The following is a 20,602-nucleotide window of genomic DNA, read 5'->3' as shown; positions in this document are numbered from 1 at the left end:
TGGGTTGATAATTTGGGTGCTGGCCTGAGCTAGGTTGTACTTACTTATTTCTTGCTGTAGGAGTCCCTTGTCCATACAAGGTTCCTGCACCATTCACCAGTTAGGACCACTGGTCATAAGTGTTGTGATGTTTGGGCATATATTCACAGAAAGTGCCGGGCAGTTGCATGGGAAGTGCTGGTCAGTGTGTCCTATATGGTATTTGCATCATGGCCATGAAGGGTCTTGAGATATATTGAAATGGTGTTTTTAGTGATGGGTGGTGTTGAGAGCATAAGCGGGGAGTGTGTGACTAGTATTTGTTTTTGGAGTCTGGTTTCTGATGGGTGTATGTCTAGTGGGTTGGAGTTTAAGACTAAGTTGGGAGGTTTCTTGTTTAGTGCTTGATGGGTTATTTCAATGTGTATGTGTTTTGTCAATGATATATTTTGTAGGGAGCGAGGAGATCTGTGAGTAGAGGTAAATGAAGTGTGATGCAGGTAGGAGCTTTTCATCTCAATTTGAAAGTTTGGTGTTTCACTATCGAGTGTTTTAGGTGTCACAGATTTCTGTGAAAGAGTCCTGGTATTATCCAGGACCTTTCTAAAGGCTCCCGCAGCTTGAGGTTACTCTGTTTCCAGTAGCAGGGAAATGTAGACTCCTATTGAGTGAAAAGTTATTTGATGAGACTCTACTTCCAGTGATACAGCCTTGCCAAAGGTGACGTTTCACTCATGGTGTAACCTTGAACGGGGGGACTTCGATAACATGTATATATAGAAATATAAACTATATATGTTTGATTTTAATGAGACAACCTTGAATAGGGGATTCATTTGCCTGTGCCATCACAGCAAACTTAGAAATGTCTGTATCTTTCATTCTTAGCGGTTACAGAAAATCAGTACTCATTAGCTTAACATCATTATATAATGAATTTCAGTTTCTCATATAATGACATTAAGCATGGCAGCACAGTTTCCAGGAGGGTAACCCTGTTACCACATGGAGGATTATTATTATTATTATAATTATATAACCCCAGGATCCCTTTCACTGAAGGAGCTAATGAGTACTGATTTTCTGTAACAGAAATTTTGGACTTCTCTGGAGTGAGGAGTTCCTTGAGGAGACTGTACTTCCTTTTATCAGCAGACAGGAACTCAGCTTCCTTGATGGTGACTTTTCATTTGTGGCATAACCACATGTATATGAGGGGCAGCCTGTAAATGTATTTTTTTTCGTGAATTCAGTAATACACTATTTTTCATCAGGATGCAGTGGATATTTGTGTATCAGTTTGATACTTGGGCACACAGGAAAGAAAATATATATCTTGACTTTTATTTTAGAACAAGTCAAGTTATAGTGCAGACAAGGCTGAGAGTTTTTAATCATCTTTGGCCTATGCTTTGTAGACTCAAAAGTGAATTTGTTTTTGAAATCGTAACTCATATCTTTTAGACCACCTTATATTGATATCTTTCATATTGATAAACTTAACAGAGCCTAACTACTTATCATCTTTTGAAATGTTTTAGTAGTTTGAAAGCTGTACTCTCTCTCCCGCATTAAATATCGTAATTGCAACAGAATTAAAGCATCTCCTTACCAATTTTTTTTAGGAAGGTACAGTATTTTAATAATTTTCTCTTTAATATCATTGATTACAAGTAGTACAGTAAAATTGATATAATTTTTTTCCTGTTTCTTCTAATAGATGTTTTAAGCTTTTTGAAAAAGAAGTATAAATCCTCTTAAAACTTTTTCAATATAAGTATGTTATTTAGAGCCTGATTTGTTCAGGTTAATTCAATTTTAGCATGGGTTTCTTAGGTTTGTCCCGGGTCCCTGAGGTCGTTTGTTCAATTATGAGTTGCTTGTGGTTATGTTGCTTTTTAAAGATGCTTGAACCACAAATATCTAGATGTAGATACCTTTTTTTTTTTCTTTTTTTTTTTGGAAGATGCTTAAACCACAGATATCCATATGTAAATACAATACTGCTTTTTTTTATGCTGAAACCACAGATATGTATATGTATGTATTTTTATTTTTATAGAAAATGCTTGTAGTTATACATATGTAGATACCACTTTTTCTATGCCTGATTCACATATGTTTGTTTTAAAAAAAATTACCTGAGCTACAGGATCATTTTATAGATATCACCTTGCTGTTAGATGTGCCATGCATGTTGTTTTTGGCAGTGAGAGTGTTTAGATGTAGATATTTAAAATTTTTCCCATTTTCAAAAATTTTCATAATTCTTTAATGATTTTTTGAATAATGTTATGATATTTTGAAGACTGGAAATTTTGCATTACCTATTTGTAGCTATCAATCCAGTCGTTTTTATCATAAAGATTTGAGTTGATAAACATGACATAAGTTCTATTTTTTTTTAACTCTGTTATTGTATATGTCTATATGACTGAATTATCACGGAGAATTTCCTCCTCAGGCACGAACAGACTTGCCTGAACCGAATCACATAATAACCATGGGAGAATCTTTAGCACAAAAGCGTTATCAGAGAAAGAGTAGTAAGCAGGCAAACGGGTCGAGTATGATGAGTTCAACCCCAACTCTGGAGGAAAAGTTAGCAGAAAAAGAAGAAAGAGAAAAGATTGTATTATGGAGACGGCCAATACAAACCTTACATTACTTCCTCAGGGAATGTGGAGTTCTTTTTGTCGATTACATGATAAAGTAAGTGTGCTGAATAGGTTGCTTGTTTAAGTTACTTTTTTGTTGTCACTAATATATTTGTGTCAGCTGTTAAGTTACTTGTTTATATTGCCTTTCTCATCTTGTCATTATTATGAACTCCCCTCTCAGTTCTGGTGGATGGATCATGTGTATAGTCTCTCAGATCACTCATACACATCTACCTTTGCCAAGTGTGTCAAAGTGAAACCTAAATTTTGACACTTATGTAAGTGCTTCTTACGTTTTCAGTTTACAAACCAAGTTGATTTATTAAGTGAGGTCAGTGTCTACATTTGCACTACCTGCATATGCTAAATGCTTTTGTTGCATCTAGTCTCAACTCAGTCCTCTAGCACCTTCATGCGAAATATCCTAAGCCATAATAGATCCTCTAACTGCATCTATCTGTTTCTTCTGTGGTCTGTCAGTCGTCTTAGTACCTTCAAGCAGCACCACTATACCAAATTGACCAGCCTGTCATCTGATGTAGGGTCTGTATGATCTTACCATTTCAAAAGACTTTCATCCATGCACATTTCTAATGAATTCTTCAACACCATGTATCCTCTCATATTTCCTCTCTGTCTGTCATCTTAATTCTGACTATGATACGCAAGTTATTATCTGCACTGCTTTTTACTTACTACTTGTCCTGATCTATATAGACCTGAATTTCACATCTTTACAGCAGAGTTTTTATTACTATGAACAAGCTTTTTGCAATTTTTTTTCCAAAGCCTTCATTGCCCTCATAATTTTTTGTCTTTCATATTATCTTCTTTTCAGCTTGCCAACTCTTATCTTCACTGAACTTTACTCCCAAATGCCAAAACTCATCCACAGCTTCAAGTTCTTTGTCATTACAAAGCTCAATTTCGTAGGATTGTCATTTCAAAGCTCATTTTTCCTAGGATTATCTGAGAATTGTGTATTGCATATTTACCCCTACACTTACCTCTCTTGTACATCTATTTGTATCCTTCCAGAGCAACTAGATATTTTCCTTAAGATTCTTATTATTTTTTCTTGTGAAATCCTCATTTGTTTTCCTACGTTCCTGTTTATCATAAAGATACCCTGTACTGAACCTTTTTCTTTGAGGACTTTAAGGTCTGTCCTCTTTAACCTCCACTATATTCTGGGAGATTAATATTCTTCCAAACTTTTTCTTCCTTAGTTTCTTTTATTAGATCTTTCCATGCTGGATTTCTCTTTCACCATTCTTTACCATCTGCAATGCACCACCACACTAATATCTGAAATGCACTCTTAAATTACTTAAAACTGTACGGTGTCAGATTCACGGAGCTTATTGTTTAATTTCCTTGTGAAGTTAAGTTTTACATTTTTATTATTCTAAGGTTTCTTCCTTTCTTCCTTTTTATTTCTAGTTTATTTATGTTTTTGGTCCTGTGTCATCTACAGTACAGGGCTCCATATTATTATCATATGGTCAGACACATCCTTTCCCAACCTTTTCATAGACCGCACTGTATGCACGCTACCATAATTTCTCATGCCAGAAACATATCAGTTATGCTCTTCACTCTGTCTGTATGATGTGTAATCATGAACATCTTAAGTGCATATGTGCAGCATGTATACCTATAGATGTGTATAAACTACATATTTTTTTACTTTGAGTTAAGCACCTTAAATCCTGTACTTGATTATTGCTCCTGTCCTGTCTCTTGCAGTTCTAGTGTTGTTTCCCATCTTACATAGTTTCTCCAGAGTATGTTTTTTTATTCATTATACTTTGTCACTGTCTCCTGCGTTAGCGAGGTAGCGCAAGGAAACAGATGAAAGAATGGCCTAACCCACCCACATACACATGTATATACATAAACACATATACATACCTATACACCCGATGTATGCATACATATGCATACACAGACATATACATATATACACATGTACATATTCATACATGCTGCCTTCATCCATTCCCGCCGCCACCCTGCATCCCCCGCATGCGCGTGAGGTAGCGCTAGAAAAAGACAACAAAGGCCACATTTGTTCACGCTCAGTCTCTAGCTGTTATGTGTAATGCACCAAAACCACAGCTCCCTTTCCACATCCAGGCCCCACAGAACTTTCCATGGTTTACCCCAGACGCTTCATGTGCCTGGTTCATTCCATTGACAGTATGTCGACTCCAGTATACCACATCGTTCCAATTCACTCTATTCCTTGCACGCCTTTCACCCTCCTGTATGTTCAGGCCCTGATCGCTCAAAATCTTTTTCACTTCATCCTTCCACCTCCAATTTGGTCTCTCACTTCTCCTCATTCCCTCCACCTGTGACACAGAGCATCTTCACTTTTCCTTTGCTCTTTCAAAATTTCTCAAAAAGTTCTCAAGAAGGTATCTTTAACCTCCTCTCATGTATGATTACATGGGGCATGCATAGCCCTTACAGTCAGTATAAACCTCTATCACTTAAATACTTGAGCAGTTAGACATCTTTTCAAATGACTTATCATTGTTTGTACAGATTTTCATTTCACATTCCATCAGTGTCATGATAGTTCTAAGTCAAAGATTATACTTTTTTGTTGATGTTGTGATTTAGGCAGATATAATTTTATGAACTAACTTATGACCACTGAACCCCCAGTGGGATGAGAGCCTATTCTGGTGATAGTTGTGCATTTATATGAAAAACTTTAGTTATATGATTATTGTAATCATAGATTTTACTACTTCCTGAAACAGTCATGTATTAGTTTGAAAGAAACTTCATTATATAAATGTTGTAATCAAATATTTTCACACTTCATGAAACTCATGTACTAGTTTGAAAGGAACTTCATTACAGCCTATGAATTTACTTTTCAGACTGTGGAACAATAAGAAGATAGTGTTATTAATAGCAATGCTTGTAGGAGGTTATTATGCAGCTTACAAGACGCCTGGCCCTCACCAACCTGTAAGTACCCCTGCCTTTCTGCCCATGTTATTCGTTGTTGGTTTAGTCATTTATGTTGGTGAACTTGTGAAGGGGAAGGATAGGGATGCTATGATATCACTCACTGCATGTGAGAAGGAATGGCATTGATGAAATTCCATTTCCACATTAGGATTTGTAGATTCTTCTCACAAGGTGTAACAAATAAAGGTGTTAACTTCATTAGTGGAAAGAAAATGATACGGTATTGTTGAGGACCTTCTTGTCCTAAACGAGCCTGCCTAACCCTGCTCCTGCATGGAGTGCTGCTTTGAAGCTGTAAGAGCCCCATAAAAGGGGCCTAGCTTTTCACAGTGATAATATGTCAACATTTGTTTTGGATATTTTTTTATGTCTGCTTTTGTTGCTTAATTACATACAGTCTTAGCATATATATTATATTTGTATTTTATTATACTTGATTGCTGTTTCCCACATCAGGAAACACGAAGAATGGCCCATCCACTCATATACACATATTTATATATTTTATTTATTTTGCTTTGTCGCTGTCTCCCGCGTTTGCGAGGTAGCACAAGGAAACAGACGAAAGAAATGGCCCAGCCCACCCCCATACACATGTATATACATACACGTCCACACACGCAAATATATATACCTATACATCTCAATGTACACATATATATACACACACAGACACATACATATATACCCATGCACACAATTCACACTGTCTGCCTTTATTCATTCCCATCGCCACCCTCGCCACACATGGAATACCATCCCCCTCCCCCCTCATGTGTGTGAGGTAGCACTAGGAAAAGACATCAAAGGCCCCATTCATTCACACTCATTCTTTAGCTGTCATGCAATAATGCCTGAAACCACAGCTCCCTTTCCACATCCAGGCCCCACACAACTTTCCATGGTTTACCCCAGACGCTTCACATGCCCTGATTCAATCCACTGACAGCATGTCAACCCCGGTATACCACATCGATCCAATTCACTCTATTCCTTGCCCGCCTTTCAGCCTCCTGCGTGTTCAGGCTCCGATCACTCAAAATCTTTTTCACTCCATCTTTCCACCTCCAATTTGGTCTCCCACTTCTCCTAGTTCCCTCCACCTCTGACACATATAATCTCTTGCTTAATCTTTCCTCACTCATTCTCTCCATGTGACCAAACCATTTCAAAACACCCTCTTCTGCTATCTCAACCACACTCTTTTTATTACCACACATCTCTCTTACCCTATTATTACTTACTCGATCAAACCACCTCACACCACATATTGTCCTGAAACACCTGATTTCCAGCACATCCACCCTCCTGCGCACAACTCTATCCATAGCCCACGCCTCGCAACCATACAACATTGTTGGAACCACTATACCTTCAAACATACCCATTTTTGCTTTCCGAGATAATGTTCTCGACTTCCACACATTCTTCAAGGCTCCCAGAATTTTCGCCCCCTTCCCCACCCTATGATTCACTTCCGCTTCCATGGTTCCATCTGCTGCCAGATGCACTCCCAGATATCTAAAACACTTCACTTCCTCTAGTTTTTCTCCATTCAAACTCACCTCCCAATTGACTTGACCCTCAACCCTACTGTACCTAATAACCTTGCTCATTCACATTTACTCTCAGCTTTCTTCTTTCACACACTTTACCAAACTCAGTCACCAGCTTCTGCAGTTTCTCACATGAATCAGCCACCAGTGCTGTATCATCAGCGAACAACAACTGACTCACTTCCAAAGCTCCCTCATCCACAACAGACTGCATACTTGCCTCTCTTTCCAAAACTCTTGCATTTACCTCCCTAACAACCCCATCCATAAACAAATTAAACAACCATGGAGACATCACACACCCCTGTCACAATCCTACATTCACTGAGAACCAATCACTTTCCTCTCTTCCTACATGTACACATGCCTTACATCCTCGATAAAAACTTTTCACTGCTTCTAACGACTTGCCTCCCACACCATATATTCTTTATACCTTCCACAGAGTATCTCTATCAACTCTATCATATACCTTCATCAGATCCATAAATGCTACATACAAATCCATTTGCTTTTCTAAGTATTTCTCACATACATTCTTCAAAGCAAACACCTGATCCACACATCCTCTACCACTTCTGAAACCACACTGCTCTTCCCCAATCTGATGCTCTGTACATGCCTTCACCCTCTCAATCAATACCTTCCCATATAATTTACTAGGAATACTCAACAAACTTATACCTCTGTAATTTGAGCACTCACTCTTATCCCCTTTGCCTTTGTACAATGGCACTATGTGCTGTATCATTGGTGAGCAAAACTGACTCACTTCCCAGGCCCTCTCATCCCCAGTAGACTGCATACTCACCCCTCTCTCCAAAACTTGCATTACCTCCCATCCATAAACAAATCAAACACCCATGGGGACATGATGCACTCCTGCCACAGACTGACCTTTACTAGAAACCAATCACTCTCTTCTTTTCCTGCTCTTACAAAGGCCTTACATCCTTGATAAAAACTTTTTACTGCTTCTAGCAACTTACCTCCCGCACAATGTATGTATATGTATGTATATGTGTTTTAATGGGCTTTTGTGTGTACATATGTGTATATGAGTGGATGGGCCATTCTTCTGTTTCCTGGTGCTACCTTGAATTTGAATTTGAATGGAGAAAAACTGGAGGAAGTGAAGTGTTTTAGATATCTGGGAGTGGATTTGGCGGCAGATGGAACCATGCAAGTGGAAATGAATCACAGGGTGAGGGAGGGGGCGAAAGTTCTGGGAGTTTTGAAGAATGTGTGGAAGTCAAGAACGTTATCTTGGAAAGCAAAAATGGGTATTTTTGAAGGAATAGTGGTTCCAACAATATTATATGGTTGTGAGGCGTGGGCTATAGATAGAGTTGTGCGGAGGAGGGTGGATGTGCTGGAAATGAGATGTTTGAGGACAGTACATGGTGAGGTGGTTTGATCAAGTAAGTAATGAAAGGGTAAGAGAGGTATGTGGTAATAAAAAGAGTGTGGTTGAGAGAGCAAAAGAGGGTGTTTTGAAATGGTTTGGTCACATGGAGAGAATGAGTGAGGAAAGATTGACCAAGAGGATATATGTGTCAGAGGTGGAGGGAATGAGGAGAAGTGGGACCAAATTGGAGGTGGAAAGATGAAGTGAAAAAGATTTTGAGTGATCGGGGCCTGAACATGCAGGAGGGTGAAAGGCGTGCAAGGAATAGAATGAATTGGAACGATGTGGTATACTGGGGTCGACGTGCTGTCAGTGGATTGAACCAGGGCATGTGAAGCGTCTGGGGTAAACTACGGAAAGTTGTGTGGGGCCTGGATGTGGAAAGGGAGCTGTGGTTTCAGTGCATTATTACATGATAGCTAGAGACTGAGTGTAAACGAATGTGGCCTCAGTTGTCTTTTCATAGCGCTACCTAGCTCACATGACGAGGGAGGGGGATGTTATTTCATGAGTGGCGAGGTGGCGATGGGAATGAATAAAGGCAGACAGTATGAATTATGTACATGTATATATATATGTCTGTGTGTGTATATATATGTATACGTTGAGATGTATAGGTATGTATATTTGCGTGTGTGGACGTGTATGTATATACATGTGTATGTGGGTGGGTTGGGCCATTCTTTCTTCTGTTTCCTTGCACTACCTCGCTAATGCGGGAGACAGCAACAAAGCAAAATAAAATGAAAAATATATATGTATATAAGTAGGAATGTATCCTTTTAAGAAGTTTTTTCTTTCAATTTTAGTTACTTTTGTTAATTGCTGGGAAACTGTATGTTTTTTATGTCTGCAGGGAGCATAGAGATGAGACCCCAATGCCACACCCTGTCAGAAGCCTTTGATATGTTAAGGGCAAATCCACATGACTCTCCAAAATCTTTCAAGGATGATGACCAGACATTAGTAAGATCACCAGTATGTCTTCCGTAAGGTGAGATCCTCTGGTGATATTCTTTCCTATCTTACTAATGCCTGGTCATCATCCTTGAAAGATTTTGGGGGTCATGTGTAGTTGCCCTTGACATATGTAAGGCTTGATCCCTTTCTCTTCTTGTGTATTCTGTCTATTTCTTTTGGGGTTTACCAACATGCTGTAAACTTTGGGCATTTTCTAAGCCTGATTTTATTATGTGACATTATGTTGTTATGGGATAGTCTGAATGTTTATGGGTGTAATTAAGATAAGAAGGGGGAGACATGTCTGTGGAGAGGAACGTGGATGTTCTTACTGTAAGTGAAACATAGTTCATAGGGAAGGGGGGGTAGGAATCTTTTAGGGTTGGTTAAAGAGATAGTGTGAAGATGAGAGCCAAGGAAAGGGTAGCACCTCTTATGAAGGAGTTGTAGGAACATGTGAATGTCAGGAAGTGAGTCCCAGACTGATGTAGGTAATAATGAAAGTGGATTATGAGAGATGGGTGATTATTAGTGTTTGCGTTCATAGAAGCAAGAGGAGGTATAAAGAGAAACGAGTGTTTTGATAGCAGCTGAGTATGTGTGTATCAGCAGTTTTGATGCAAGCATCAGGTATTGATGATGAGAGTATAGTTAGGAGACATGGGGTCCTTAGTAATGTGAATGAAAATGGTGAATAGCTTGTGGAGTTGTGTGCTGAAAAGACTGGTAATTAGGTGTGCCTAGTTTAAAATGAGGGTCATACATATGTATACTTGGTTGAGTAGGGTAGATGGTAAGTGTGCATTGTTGGATTATGTGCTAATTGATGGGCATGCCAAAGATAAACTCTTGAATGTGAATGCACTGAGAGTGGCAGGTGGTGGGATGTCCGATCATTACTTGGTGGAAGTGAGGATGAAGGTTTTTTTGAATATTCCAGAAGAGAAAATGATATGGGAAGGAAAAGGGTGGTGAAAGTTAACATGCTTGGCATAGAGGCATATGTGAAGAGATACTTGGTGAGATTGAGTATTGAATAGTAAAGGGTGAAAATAGATAAAGCTAGGGGAGTAAGTGAAAAATGGCAGGTACTTTTGGGAAGCAGTCTTGACATGTGCAAGAGGATTATGTGGTATGTAGGAGATGAGCATGTGAGAAAGGGTAGTAAGTGATGGAACGAAAAAGTAAAGTTGCTGGTGAGAGAGAGAAAAGAGAGATGTATGGGCATTATTTGCAGTGAAGGAGTGTGTGTGATTGAAATGTACGAGAGAAGGCAGGAGAAGGGTGCAGAGGCTGAAAAAAGAGGGCAAACAAGAGGTAGGGTGATTGGGTATCAGCAAAATTCATAGAGATTGAGAAAATTTTTTGTAAGGAGGTTGGTAGTGTAAGAAAAACATGAGAACAAGTGGGATCATTTGTGCAGGGATCTTATACGGAAATGGTGACAGGCAGAGATGAGGTGAAGAAATGATGAGTATTTTGAAGGGTTGCTGGATGTGTTTGATGATAAGGCTGCAGATGTGGGATGTTTGCATTAGGGTCATATGCAAAGTGAGAGAGTCTTAACAAGTGAATTGGTGAAAAGAGTGGAAGTGATGAAAGCCTTGTATAGGATGAAATGTGGCAAGGCAGCTGGAGTGGATGGGATTGCAGTTCCATTCCGCAGGAAAGGAGGCACTAGTGTTATTGATTGGTTAGTTATAATTTTCTGTGTATGTATGGTCCCTGGAGGGGAGCTTGAGGATTGGTGGAATTTACAGAACCATTGTATAAAGGCAAGAGGGACAAAAGTGAGTGTTTAAATTCAAGTTTGTTAAGTGTATCTGGTAAATTATATGGAGAGTGAAACCTGAGAAGGTAGAGGCATGCACAGAAGTTCACATTTGGGAGGAACATTGTGTTGTTAGGAGTGGTAATGGGATATGTGGATCAAATGTTTTCTTTGAGAAATGTGTTTGATAAATACCAAGAGAAGCTGAAGGATTTGTGTCTGGTGTTCATAGATCTGGAGAGAGTGTATGGTAGGGTGGATATAATCGATGCTTTGTGGAAGGTGTTACAAATGTGATTTAGGAGCAAGGTTGCTAAAAGCAGTGATGAGTTTTTATTCAGAGAGGAATGTGTGTGTGTAAGTAGGAAAGAGAGGAGGGTAAATGGTTCCAGGTGAAGTCAGATCTGTGGCAAGGGTGTATGGTGTCATCATAATTTTTTAATGTTTATGGAGGGGTGGTGAGAGAAATGAATGCAAGGGTCATGGAGAGATGACTAGGTCTGCAGTGGGGCTGTGGGTGCCTGGAATGTGGGTCAGTTCTTGTTAGCTGATGTATTCTGGTGAGAAATTGTTGAAGCTGGTGTGTGAGTTTGCAGGATTGTTGGAAATGAGAAACTTGAGAGCAAATGAGTGTAAAAACAAGGTTATAAGTTATAGCATTGGAAAGAGATGGGTTATTTGGATTTTGAGTTTGAATAGAGAACCTGGTGGAAGAAGGTTGTTGTACATATCTGGGAGTGGACACAGCAGCAAATGGCAAAACAGCAAATGCAACCATGTAAGTTAAAATGAACCTTTGGGTGGGTAAGGGGCTAAGATCCTGGGAGAATGTAGAAAGAGAGGTTATTGTTGGTGGGGGCAAAGATAATTGTGCTTGATGGTGTAGTAGAATTAAGTAGCATAAGATCCATAACTCTAGTTTGATTTTATGCCTCTTAAAAGAAGGGTTTAATCTTGATTTCAGTGTTGCTCATGACTGGAAGAAAATTTCATATTTTGCTATGGCCTTTTCTTTCTTCATGCTTGTTGGATATCTCCTAAATTAGCAAGGTAATGCCAGAAACTCTGGCTTTCACGTGTACTGTGCTGAATCTGCAGCCTCCTTACCATAACCAGGCCTCATAGACCTTTCCTTGCTCCTTTCTGTGCCTTGGTTGACTTCATTGACAGCACATTGCCCCTTTATACCACATTATTCCAGTTCACTCTGTCCAGTACACACTTTTCACCCTCTTGCATGTCAAGCTCTTAGCACTCAAAATATTTTTACTGCCTTATTCCGTATACAATTTGGTCTCTTCCATCTTCTTGGCCTCATCATTTCTGACAAATACGTCCTCCTTGTCAACCTTATCTCACTCACTTTCTCCACATGGCCAAACCATTTCAGTGCAACTTCATCTCTCAACCATACTCTTATTATGACACCTCTCTCTCTTACCCTGCCATTACTTACTTGATCAACATTGTCTTTCCAACACATGCTTCCTCTTCCATACATTGTCATCTATAACCCATGTCTTGCATCCATACAACATCACTGGGACTATACCTTCAAACATACCCATTTTCTTCTCCCTAGGTAGTGACCCCTCTTTCCAAAGATTCCTCAATGCTCCCAGAACCTTCATTCCATCACCCACTTAATGACTTTCCACCACATCCATGGTCCCCTTTACTACCATGTCCACTCCCAGGTGTCAAAAACACCCCACTTTCTTCAGTTTTCTCCATTCGAACTCACACCCCCAACCAACCTGTCCCTTGCTTTTATTCACATTTATTCTCAACATCCTCCTTTCACAGACTCTCCCAAACTCACATATCAACTTCTGCAATTTCTCACTTAAATCTGCTACCAGTTTTGTTTCATCAGTAAACATTGATATTTTCCTAGCTGAATTTACGTCTGTTCTTATTTCACTCCTAGTAGCTGTAATGTACTGCAGGCAACACTTTCCCTCTTCTGTAGGTATTACTTTGGTTTTTGCTCCTGAGAGCTGGCTGCTTGTTTGTCCCCACCACTAGGTAGACCTCGCCATACCTGACAAGGTGCTGCATCACATGATTATTGTGTTGCCATTGGCAACTCGATGCATCCAGTGTAAAATGAGAAGTTATTTTTCTATATACAGGACACACACTAGCGGTCACAATCTTTCTTGTTTTAAGTTCTGAATTATTGTGGTAGTCATTCTTTTCCATGATAGAGGTAAAAGATCTTGAGAATTAAGCATATTTAACCCATTTTATAAAATGCCATTTTACTTCATGGAATGGGTGTTAACAGACTGCCTACAAGTGGTTACACGATGAGTTAGAAGTCACCATAGGTAGGGCGGTATTGTCTTTAGAGGATAGAATAGAGTGAGGTCTTTCTCAATCAGAAGGAATCCATCTTTTTCCATCGCCTAAATTGAGTGCCGTCTTGAAGCTATAGGAGCCCCCAAAAGGGAATCTGGGGTTTTATAGTTACAATTTATAATATGGAATGGGCTAAATTTTGTACATTACTACTTCAGTACCAGACTGTGGGTATCACCAGTCAGTAGCAAGATATTTACCAGAATTTTGCCATAGCAGAACTTAAAGCTTTGAAAACCACTTCATTTAATGGAAGGCAAAAACTTACTATTACATAATTTTGAATCTCAAACATTTAAGTTTGTTTATTTAAATCTTCAAACAGGGTTTGATTACTAATGTTGAAGAAGAATCATAAAAGAGAAGGATATTGAGGGACCACCTGCCCTATGAATTACAGTATTATCGTAAACATGCTGTACTCCTAAATTTAATGGTATGGATCAGGAGGTATGTGCTTACACCCTATCGAACATCACTCACACTCATCCTCTAACCATGCTCATTGTGTTACTCACGTGAGAACTAATATCTGTGTGTACTAAAGTAAAGGATAACTCGGAGGGTGATAATACCACTGCCTCTCCCTCTCTTTCCCAGTAACTCCATTTCATCTCTCTACAAAACCACCTTAAGCAGCAATTACCACAGTCTTTGGTAAGTGTTGAAAATATTATTATAGTGTTTATTTTTATGCCTTGTATTATTATTAATACTTTATCAGACGTAATCAAAATTGTATACATGTGCATAGAAAGGTTTTATACATTCTCAAATTTGCTTTTCCTAAGTCTTGGGAATGAAATCTTTTTTCTGCAAGAGTTTATCTCTAATCTTGTAAAGGGATTCTGAGGGAAAATGGATTTTTGTTTACATGAATTTTGTCTATTAGCCAACTTTTCAGGAACTTATATGAAAGATTTTGATGTGCTGGGTATTTCTGTATTTTATCAGGTTGTTATCACGGGTGATTGAATTTAGAGTACTATGTGATGATTTGCTGTACGAAGAGTAGTAACATTCATACAGTAATATTTCAGTCTGTGATATGTTTATTTTCCTGGATGTCAGATGAGTGTCCTTTTCATTACATCTCTCTATCTGTTCTACTAGAGGTGTTTTCTGGTATTTTATTTTATCTTACTTGCAGATGATTGATTGCTCACCATTTGACTACAGTTTTCTCCAATTTAATATATGTATATATATATATATATATATATATATATATATATATATATATATATATATATATATTTATCCCTGGGGATAGGGGAGAAAGAATACTTCCCACGTATTCCCTGCGTGTCGTAGAAGGCGACTAAAAGGGGAGGGAGCGGGGGGCTGGAAATCCTCCCCTCTCGTTATTTTTTTTAATTTTCCAAAAGAAGGAACAGAGAATTGGGCCAGGTGAGGGTATTCCCTCAAGGCCCAGTCCTCTGTTCTTAACGCTACCTCGCTAATGCGGGAAATGGCGAATAGTTTGAAAGAATATATATATATATATATATATATATATATATATATATATATATATTTTTTTTTGTTGATACTTCCTTGCCATTAACCTTCTATTAATGTTAGTACCTGAATAATGCTTTCTCAGGAAATGATAAGATGACCTTTTCTTCAGTTTACTTCAGGGAGAATCTTGCATTTTGATATTGTGTTTTGCTTTTCAGGTATTACAAAAGATAGCAAAAGAATTTTGGTGGTGTGCTTGGTGGGTATGGCTAGGGATTTTGTCATCAGTGGGCCTAGGAACAGGCCTTCATACGTTTTTACTATATCTGGGACCTCATATTGCCTCTGTCACGTTGGCAGCATATTCTTGCAATTCCGTTGAATTTCCTTCGCCTCCATACCCTGACGAGTAAGTACTATGTATCAGGTGAAACTTACTTTAAGATGTTTAAACTAAGGTGACAATTCTATATTGTATTCATGAAAATAATGTGATAATAGTGCCATAATCCCAGCAGGCAGGCTTAAGTTGTTCAACGGTGAAATTAGATTAGTAAATAAGTGTAATTGTAGCACATATGCTTTAGGGAAGTGGATGGCCTTGCCTTTTGATAGTCTACAGCCTTGAGAGCCCCAGTTCTTCAAAACTTCATTCCTACAGAAGTTATATACCTGTGTGCATTTCATCCATCCCTTGAAAATTATATGAGATGAATGATAATAGTGACAGTATTTAACTTGTTAGAATTGGTCAAGTTTACATTTTTGTATATATTCTTCTGAAAATGTTTAAGGAGAGGAGTATTAATGAACCTTTTGCCTGCGTGTTCATTTTGAAGAGGTGAGCAGAATATTAGTATTTACCAGGAAAAATATCTGAGTTCACTGAATTAGTAAGGAATTTGTAAAGAGCTCACTAAACCCATTAGCAAACTCTGGGAATTTTATCTGGTTATGCAACAGGTGCAGATTCTTTACCGATTAACGGTTTCTTAAGATGTTATCTATCTATTTTCAGGATATTTGACTTGGTAAAGGAATTGGATACTTATCTCATATCACTTCTCTTTGATTTATATTACTGTGAAATGAAATTGTATAGTCAGACAACAAGGTCATTCTTACTGTTTAAGAAAGACAGTATAACTATTAGATATGTTTTTGTTTTAACCCTGCTGTTACATATCAGCAAAGACAATGGACCTCAGATATCAGACAGTGCCTATTGGTTGCTTTCATAGATCTCTTGTAAAGGAAATGTTGCAGAGCTTTTGGTATTTGGTAGATATAGGGCAACCACTTACAAACTGTAATGTGCTATGTATGGTGGAATGCCAGTGTGGGCAGAGGGACTTATAAGTTGGTTGAAGCTTGTACTGGTATTGGTTGAGGGGCACAGTACAGCTAATTGTACTATTTCTCGTAGATAATGTAGTTTCAGTTTGAGGGTGTGTGAGTAGTGTTGTGCCATGATAATATTCATTTTATTTTTCTGATTATGGTGATTATGCATAAAGTGGAGAGGTATGAGGGATGATGGTTTGTGACTTTGAACTAAGTACCCTTCATGTCTAAGTGGTCTTATTTTAAGAGAATTTTTGTTTTGGCATATAAGTAGCTAATGTTGGTTGATTTAGCTGTATCTGTTATTGATTTCTCTCCTGCCTCACAATTCTCTTCTGGAGAGCTTCTGTATCCCTCAGGAAATTAGCCGCATCTATTGGATGGGACCAAATTTCGAGGAGTGGGAGTTTTTTGTGTATATTTGGGAGAGGCAATTTCAGGACAGATTAGGAAAAAGTGTTCCGTGGCTTCCATTTCTTTTAGGTATGAGGTTGTCGTGTGTTGAAACAGTGTGTGGATTTTGGAGAGATTGGTGATATTCAGAACGCAGACAAGGTGTAACTTGTACATGCTTAAGGAGTACATCTGGTGAAGTGAAGCTGAAGACTGGTTTAGGTAGGTAGGAGTTTAGTGCTTGTTGACTCATTGGTGTATGTATGTATGGTGTCACTTTCATATTCGATGAGATGGGGACCTATGAATATAAGTTGTTGAAGTGTGAAACAGGGGTAAGTTTCTTCCTGAAGATGATGGTTAGTTATGGAGTGCTCTGGGTGAGAAGGGTCCATTGCTGTTGCAGAGAATTAAGCGCCGGGCATTTTAAAGATTGTATTGGAAATATTTCTGTTTTGTTGTGTAAGTATAGAATGTTTGTGGTTGCTAAGCAGATGATGATTGTTGTGAGAGCATAGTTTTGTAAGATTTGCAGCTTTGTAACATGTGCTTTTGACAGAATAGATTAAGACTCTATGGGGACACATGTTCTTTGTTGGTGAACCTGTTTTCTGGTTGTGTGATTAATGCTTCATTTTTGCTGTTACTTGAATAGTGTCTTAGTGTTGTGATGTGGTTGTGTGGTCATTATATGTCGAAGGATTTTCACGTGTATTTTCACGGTGTCTGCTAGAGGAGATTGAAGATGAGCAAGTACATGAACAAGATTAAAAGCAGATGTTGTCAGAATACTATGAGGAAATTCATCTGTTCCATATATCTTGCTTGGCCAAAAATAAGAATGTTCTCTTTAAAGCAAGAAAAGATGAGGTGGTTATGAGGTTATAAGATGGGGAATTAGATAGGTGAGAGGTGTACTAGAAAGTCTGTTTTTACATTATCCAGCATAGGTCATTTTGAAAAAATAGGAGAATTAAGATAAGGTAATTGACCTTTTGAATTGATTCACCATAATATTGAAAAACATAGAACATCAAACAAGAGAAATGAACCTTCCTTAGTAGCTGTAAACCCCTGAAATTTCCTGATGCAGTGCAGTAGTTTGTGAACCTCTATATACTAAGTAACTACCATCACAGGGCCCAAATGAATATCATACTTATCATCATCATCATCATCACATTCCTCTGTATCACTACTTTCCATCATAATTGTTGGTTACTTGCTCCCATGTTGGCATGTGTTTATATTTATGGCTGCCAGATGCTTGGGTATCACTGTCACGATTGTCAGTTTTGTTTGCCTCAATAAGTCCCTCCATCGCGATGCTTGTTTGATAACTGGCAACTGTGAATATATAGAGGGAAAGTCTTTACTGCTTGGTAATATGTGACTTTTGACTGTTTCAGGAAACTGGAAATATGGCAGAAAACATCAATAGCTATACCAAACATGTTTATGACACATTTTTGACATTTTTGTTGGACTGAAAGGGTTATGGTTGAGTTCAAGAAAGAAAGACATAAGAGATTTAAAGTTAAGAATAACAGAAATTTGTAGAGATACTTTTAACTAAACACCAGACCTATTTATCAGTGGAAGAAGGAAAGATATAGAATTTCTTTTGGACAAAATGCTTTACCTTACAAATAACATACTCGCAATTCATGCTTGCAGATTAACTCCTTAACGTGAGCTAAAGGAAGGAGAGGTTTTTCAGGTCTCATGTATGCCTTTGTCTTTGCCTGAATGACTGCAGAACAGGTATGGTTGAATCATGGATATTGATGATTAATAGCTAAGTAGAAATTACTTGAGTGGCTGTTAATATTTGCAGAAGTTTTTATATTTGCCATTTCCCATATTAGTGAAGTAGTGCCTGAAACAAAGAAATGGCCTCATTCATCCACATCCTTTTAGTACAACAGATTCTTCTGCTGCAAAATTATTTAAGGTCAGACACCATGTTTACACGCCAAGAATTGAGTGATGATAAGAAAAAGTAGTTTGACTAAGACAGTGTTTGTAAAGTAATACCAGAAATGCTCCTTTATGAAGTGCATATATCTGGAAACAGTAAGATGAAAGATAAACTGGAAAATTAGTTTAACTATTAATCTATATCTCTGACACCTGTTCTCTTCTGGAACTCCATCAAGACAGTGGCCATGACAGAAGAATCTCCACTTATTAGTTTAGGTGTATACTTGTTATATTGTGTTGGTATAGAGTACTGGGAAAATGCTCTGTGACTGTGAAGTTTAGGTAAGGTTTTGAGATATGATAGATTCAGTAAAGCTGATTAGTCCAGTTTTGCTAAGGTTACTCTTTGTTTTACAGCATATTGTGTCCGGAGGAAGAAATCACAGAGAAGGAAATGTCCATCTTGACCATCATGTCAAAAGTTCGTCTTGAGGCCTTCATGTGGGGTGCTGGTACTGCTTTAGGTAAGATGAGTGAAAGAAGAAATATTCCACTTTCCAGGCGACTTGCTTATTAAGGTATAGCCTAACAGACAAGGGAATAAGGGAATGTGTTATCATGAATTTGGCATGTATTTAGAAAGGTTGGCATTTGGGGAATTGCTCTCATGAGATGTATGAAGTACAACAAAGAGTGGAACTCAAAAACTTTCAAAAGAGATAATAGGACAAGCAGTGAGTGAATGATATTGTGAAATGAATGGATGATACTAAGTTACTCAAAAGTGAATGCACAATCCAAGTGTTTTTCATTTGATAACCTTGGGACCAGTTTCTAGGACAGACTCCTAGTGTAACCCAGGACCTTTCTAAAGGCATCTGTAGCCCAAGTCTGCACAGCTTCCAGTAGCAAGGAAATGCAGAATCCTTGGGAAAGAGAAGTTCTTTAATGAGACTGTACTCCCAATGATTCTACCTTACCAAAGTCGGCTTTTTCTCGCAGTGTAACCTCGAGCAGTTGGAGGCTTGTAACACCAATCTGAGTAGTTCACTTGATTAGTTAGTAAGGAACTAAAAATACTTAATGTTAATATTTTTCACAGTTTTGAGATGTTTGTAGCACACAGGCACGTATCTTTTTCTTGAGGTGCATCACTTCATCCTTGGGGATTGGGGAGAAAGATTACTGCCCATGTCTCTCTCTCGCGTGTCATAAAAGGAGGCTAAGGGACAGGAAAAAGGAACTAGAAATCTTTTCCTTGTGTATTATTACCTTCTTAAAGAAGGAACAGAGCAGGGATTAAGTGAGGATCTTTCCTTGAAGGTTCAGTTGCATGTTCTTTACGTTACCTGACTAAAGTCTAGGAACAGGTATAAGAAAAAATCTCTGTAGCAATAGTATTTTATGTAATTTCAGAATCAAGTGAAAGGTTTGATTTGACTACTTTTCAGTGGCTTTAGGTTTTCATGTGGAAGACTAACTGTTTTTTACAGAAAATACTTCACGATTGGGAGTGTCATCATTTTCAGCCTCTCAGACTGACATATTCCACAGCGTTTTCCAAGAAATGTGATATCAGAATTAGTTTGATACCTCTTTCAACTTTATAGTTGTGTAGCATTTGTAGGTAGTCATATGCACATTGAAACACACACAGGAAAACAATTTCACGAAACACATGTAGAGAGCAGACAAAACTTTCCTGATAAATTAATATCTGGCAACTGGGATGTATGTTAGTGTGGGTATACATAATATTAAGGTATAGCTTATGTAGGGTAAAGAAATG

The 20,602-nt window shown here is 38.2% G+C and overlaps 1 protein-coding gene across 3 annotated transcripts in view; it reads left to right on the top strand.

Annotated features, from left to right (window-relative positions):
• The window catches only part of LOC139745715 (vacuole membrane protein 1-like), a 57,733-nt gene that overhangs the window by 14,153 nt on the left and 22,978 nt on the right, over nucleotides 1–20,602 (top strand). For all 3 annotated transcript variants that reach the window (XM_071656170.1, XM_071656168.1, XM_071656169.1), the window contains exons 2-5: nucleotides 2,444–2,691; nucleotides 5,537–5,627; nucleotides 15,372–15,562; nucleotides 19,231–19,337. In XM_071656170.1, coding sequence (XP_071512271.1) covers nucleotides 2,483–2,691; nucleotides 5,537–5,627; nucleotides 15,372–15,562; nucleotides 19,231–19,337 — 598 coding nt within the window. In that variant the 5' untranslated portion in view covers nucleotides 2,444–2,482. The remainder of the gene's footprint in view (nucleotides 1–2,443; nucleotides 2,692–5,536; nucleotides 5,628–15,371; nucleotides 15,563–19,230; nucleotides 19,338–20,602) is intronic.

The sequence above is a fragment of the Panulirus ornatus genome, chromosome 62, assembly GCF_036320965.1.
Source record: "Panulirus ornatus isolate Po-2019 chromosome 62, ASM3632096v1, whole genome shotgun sequence".
NCBI classification, from domain to species: Eukaryota; Metazoa; Arthropoda; class Malacostraca; order Decapoda; family Palinuridae; genus Panulirus; species Panulirus ornatus.
This window is presented reverse-complemented; position numbering and strand designations above follow the sequence as displayed.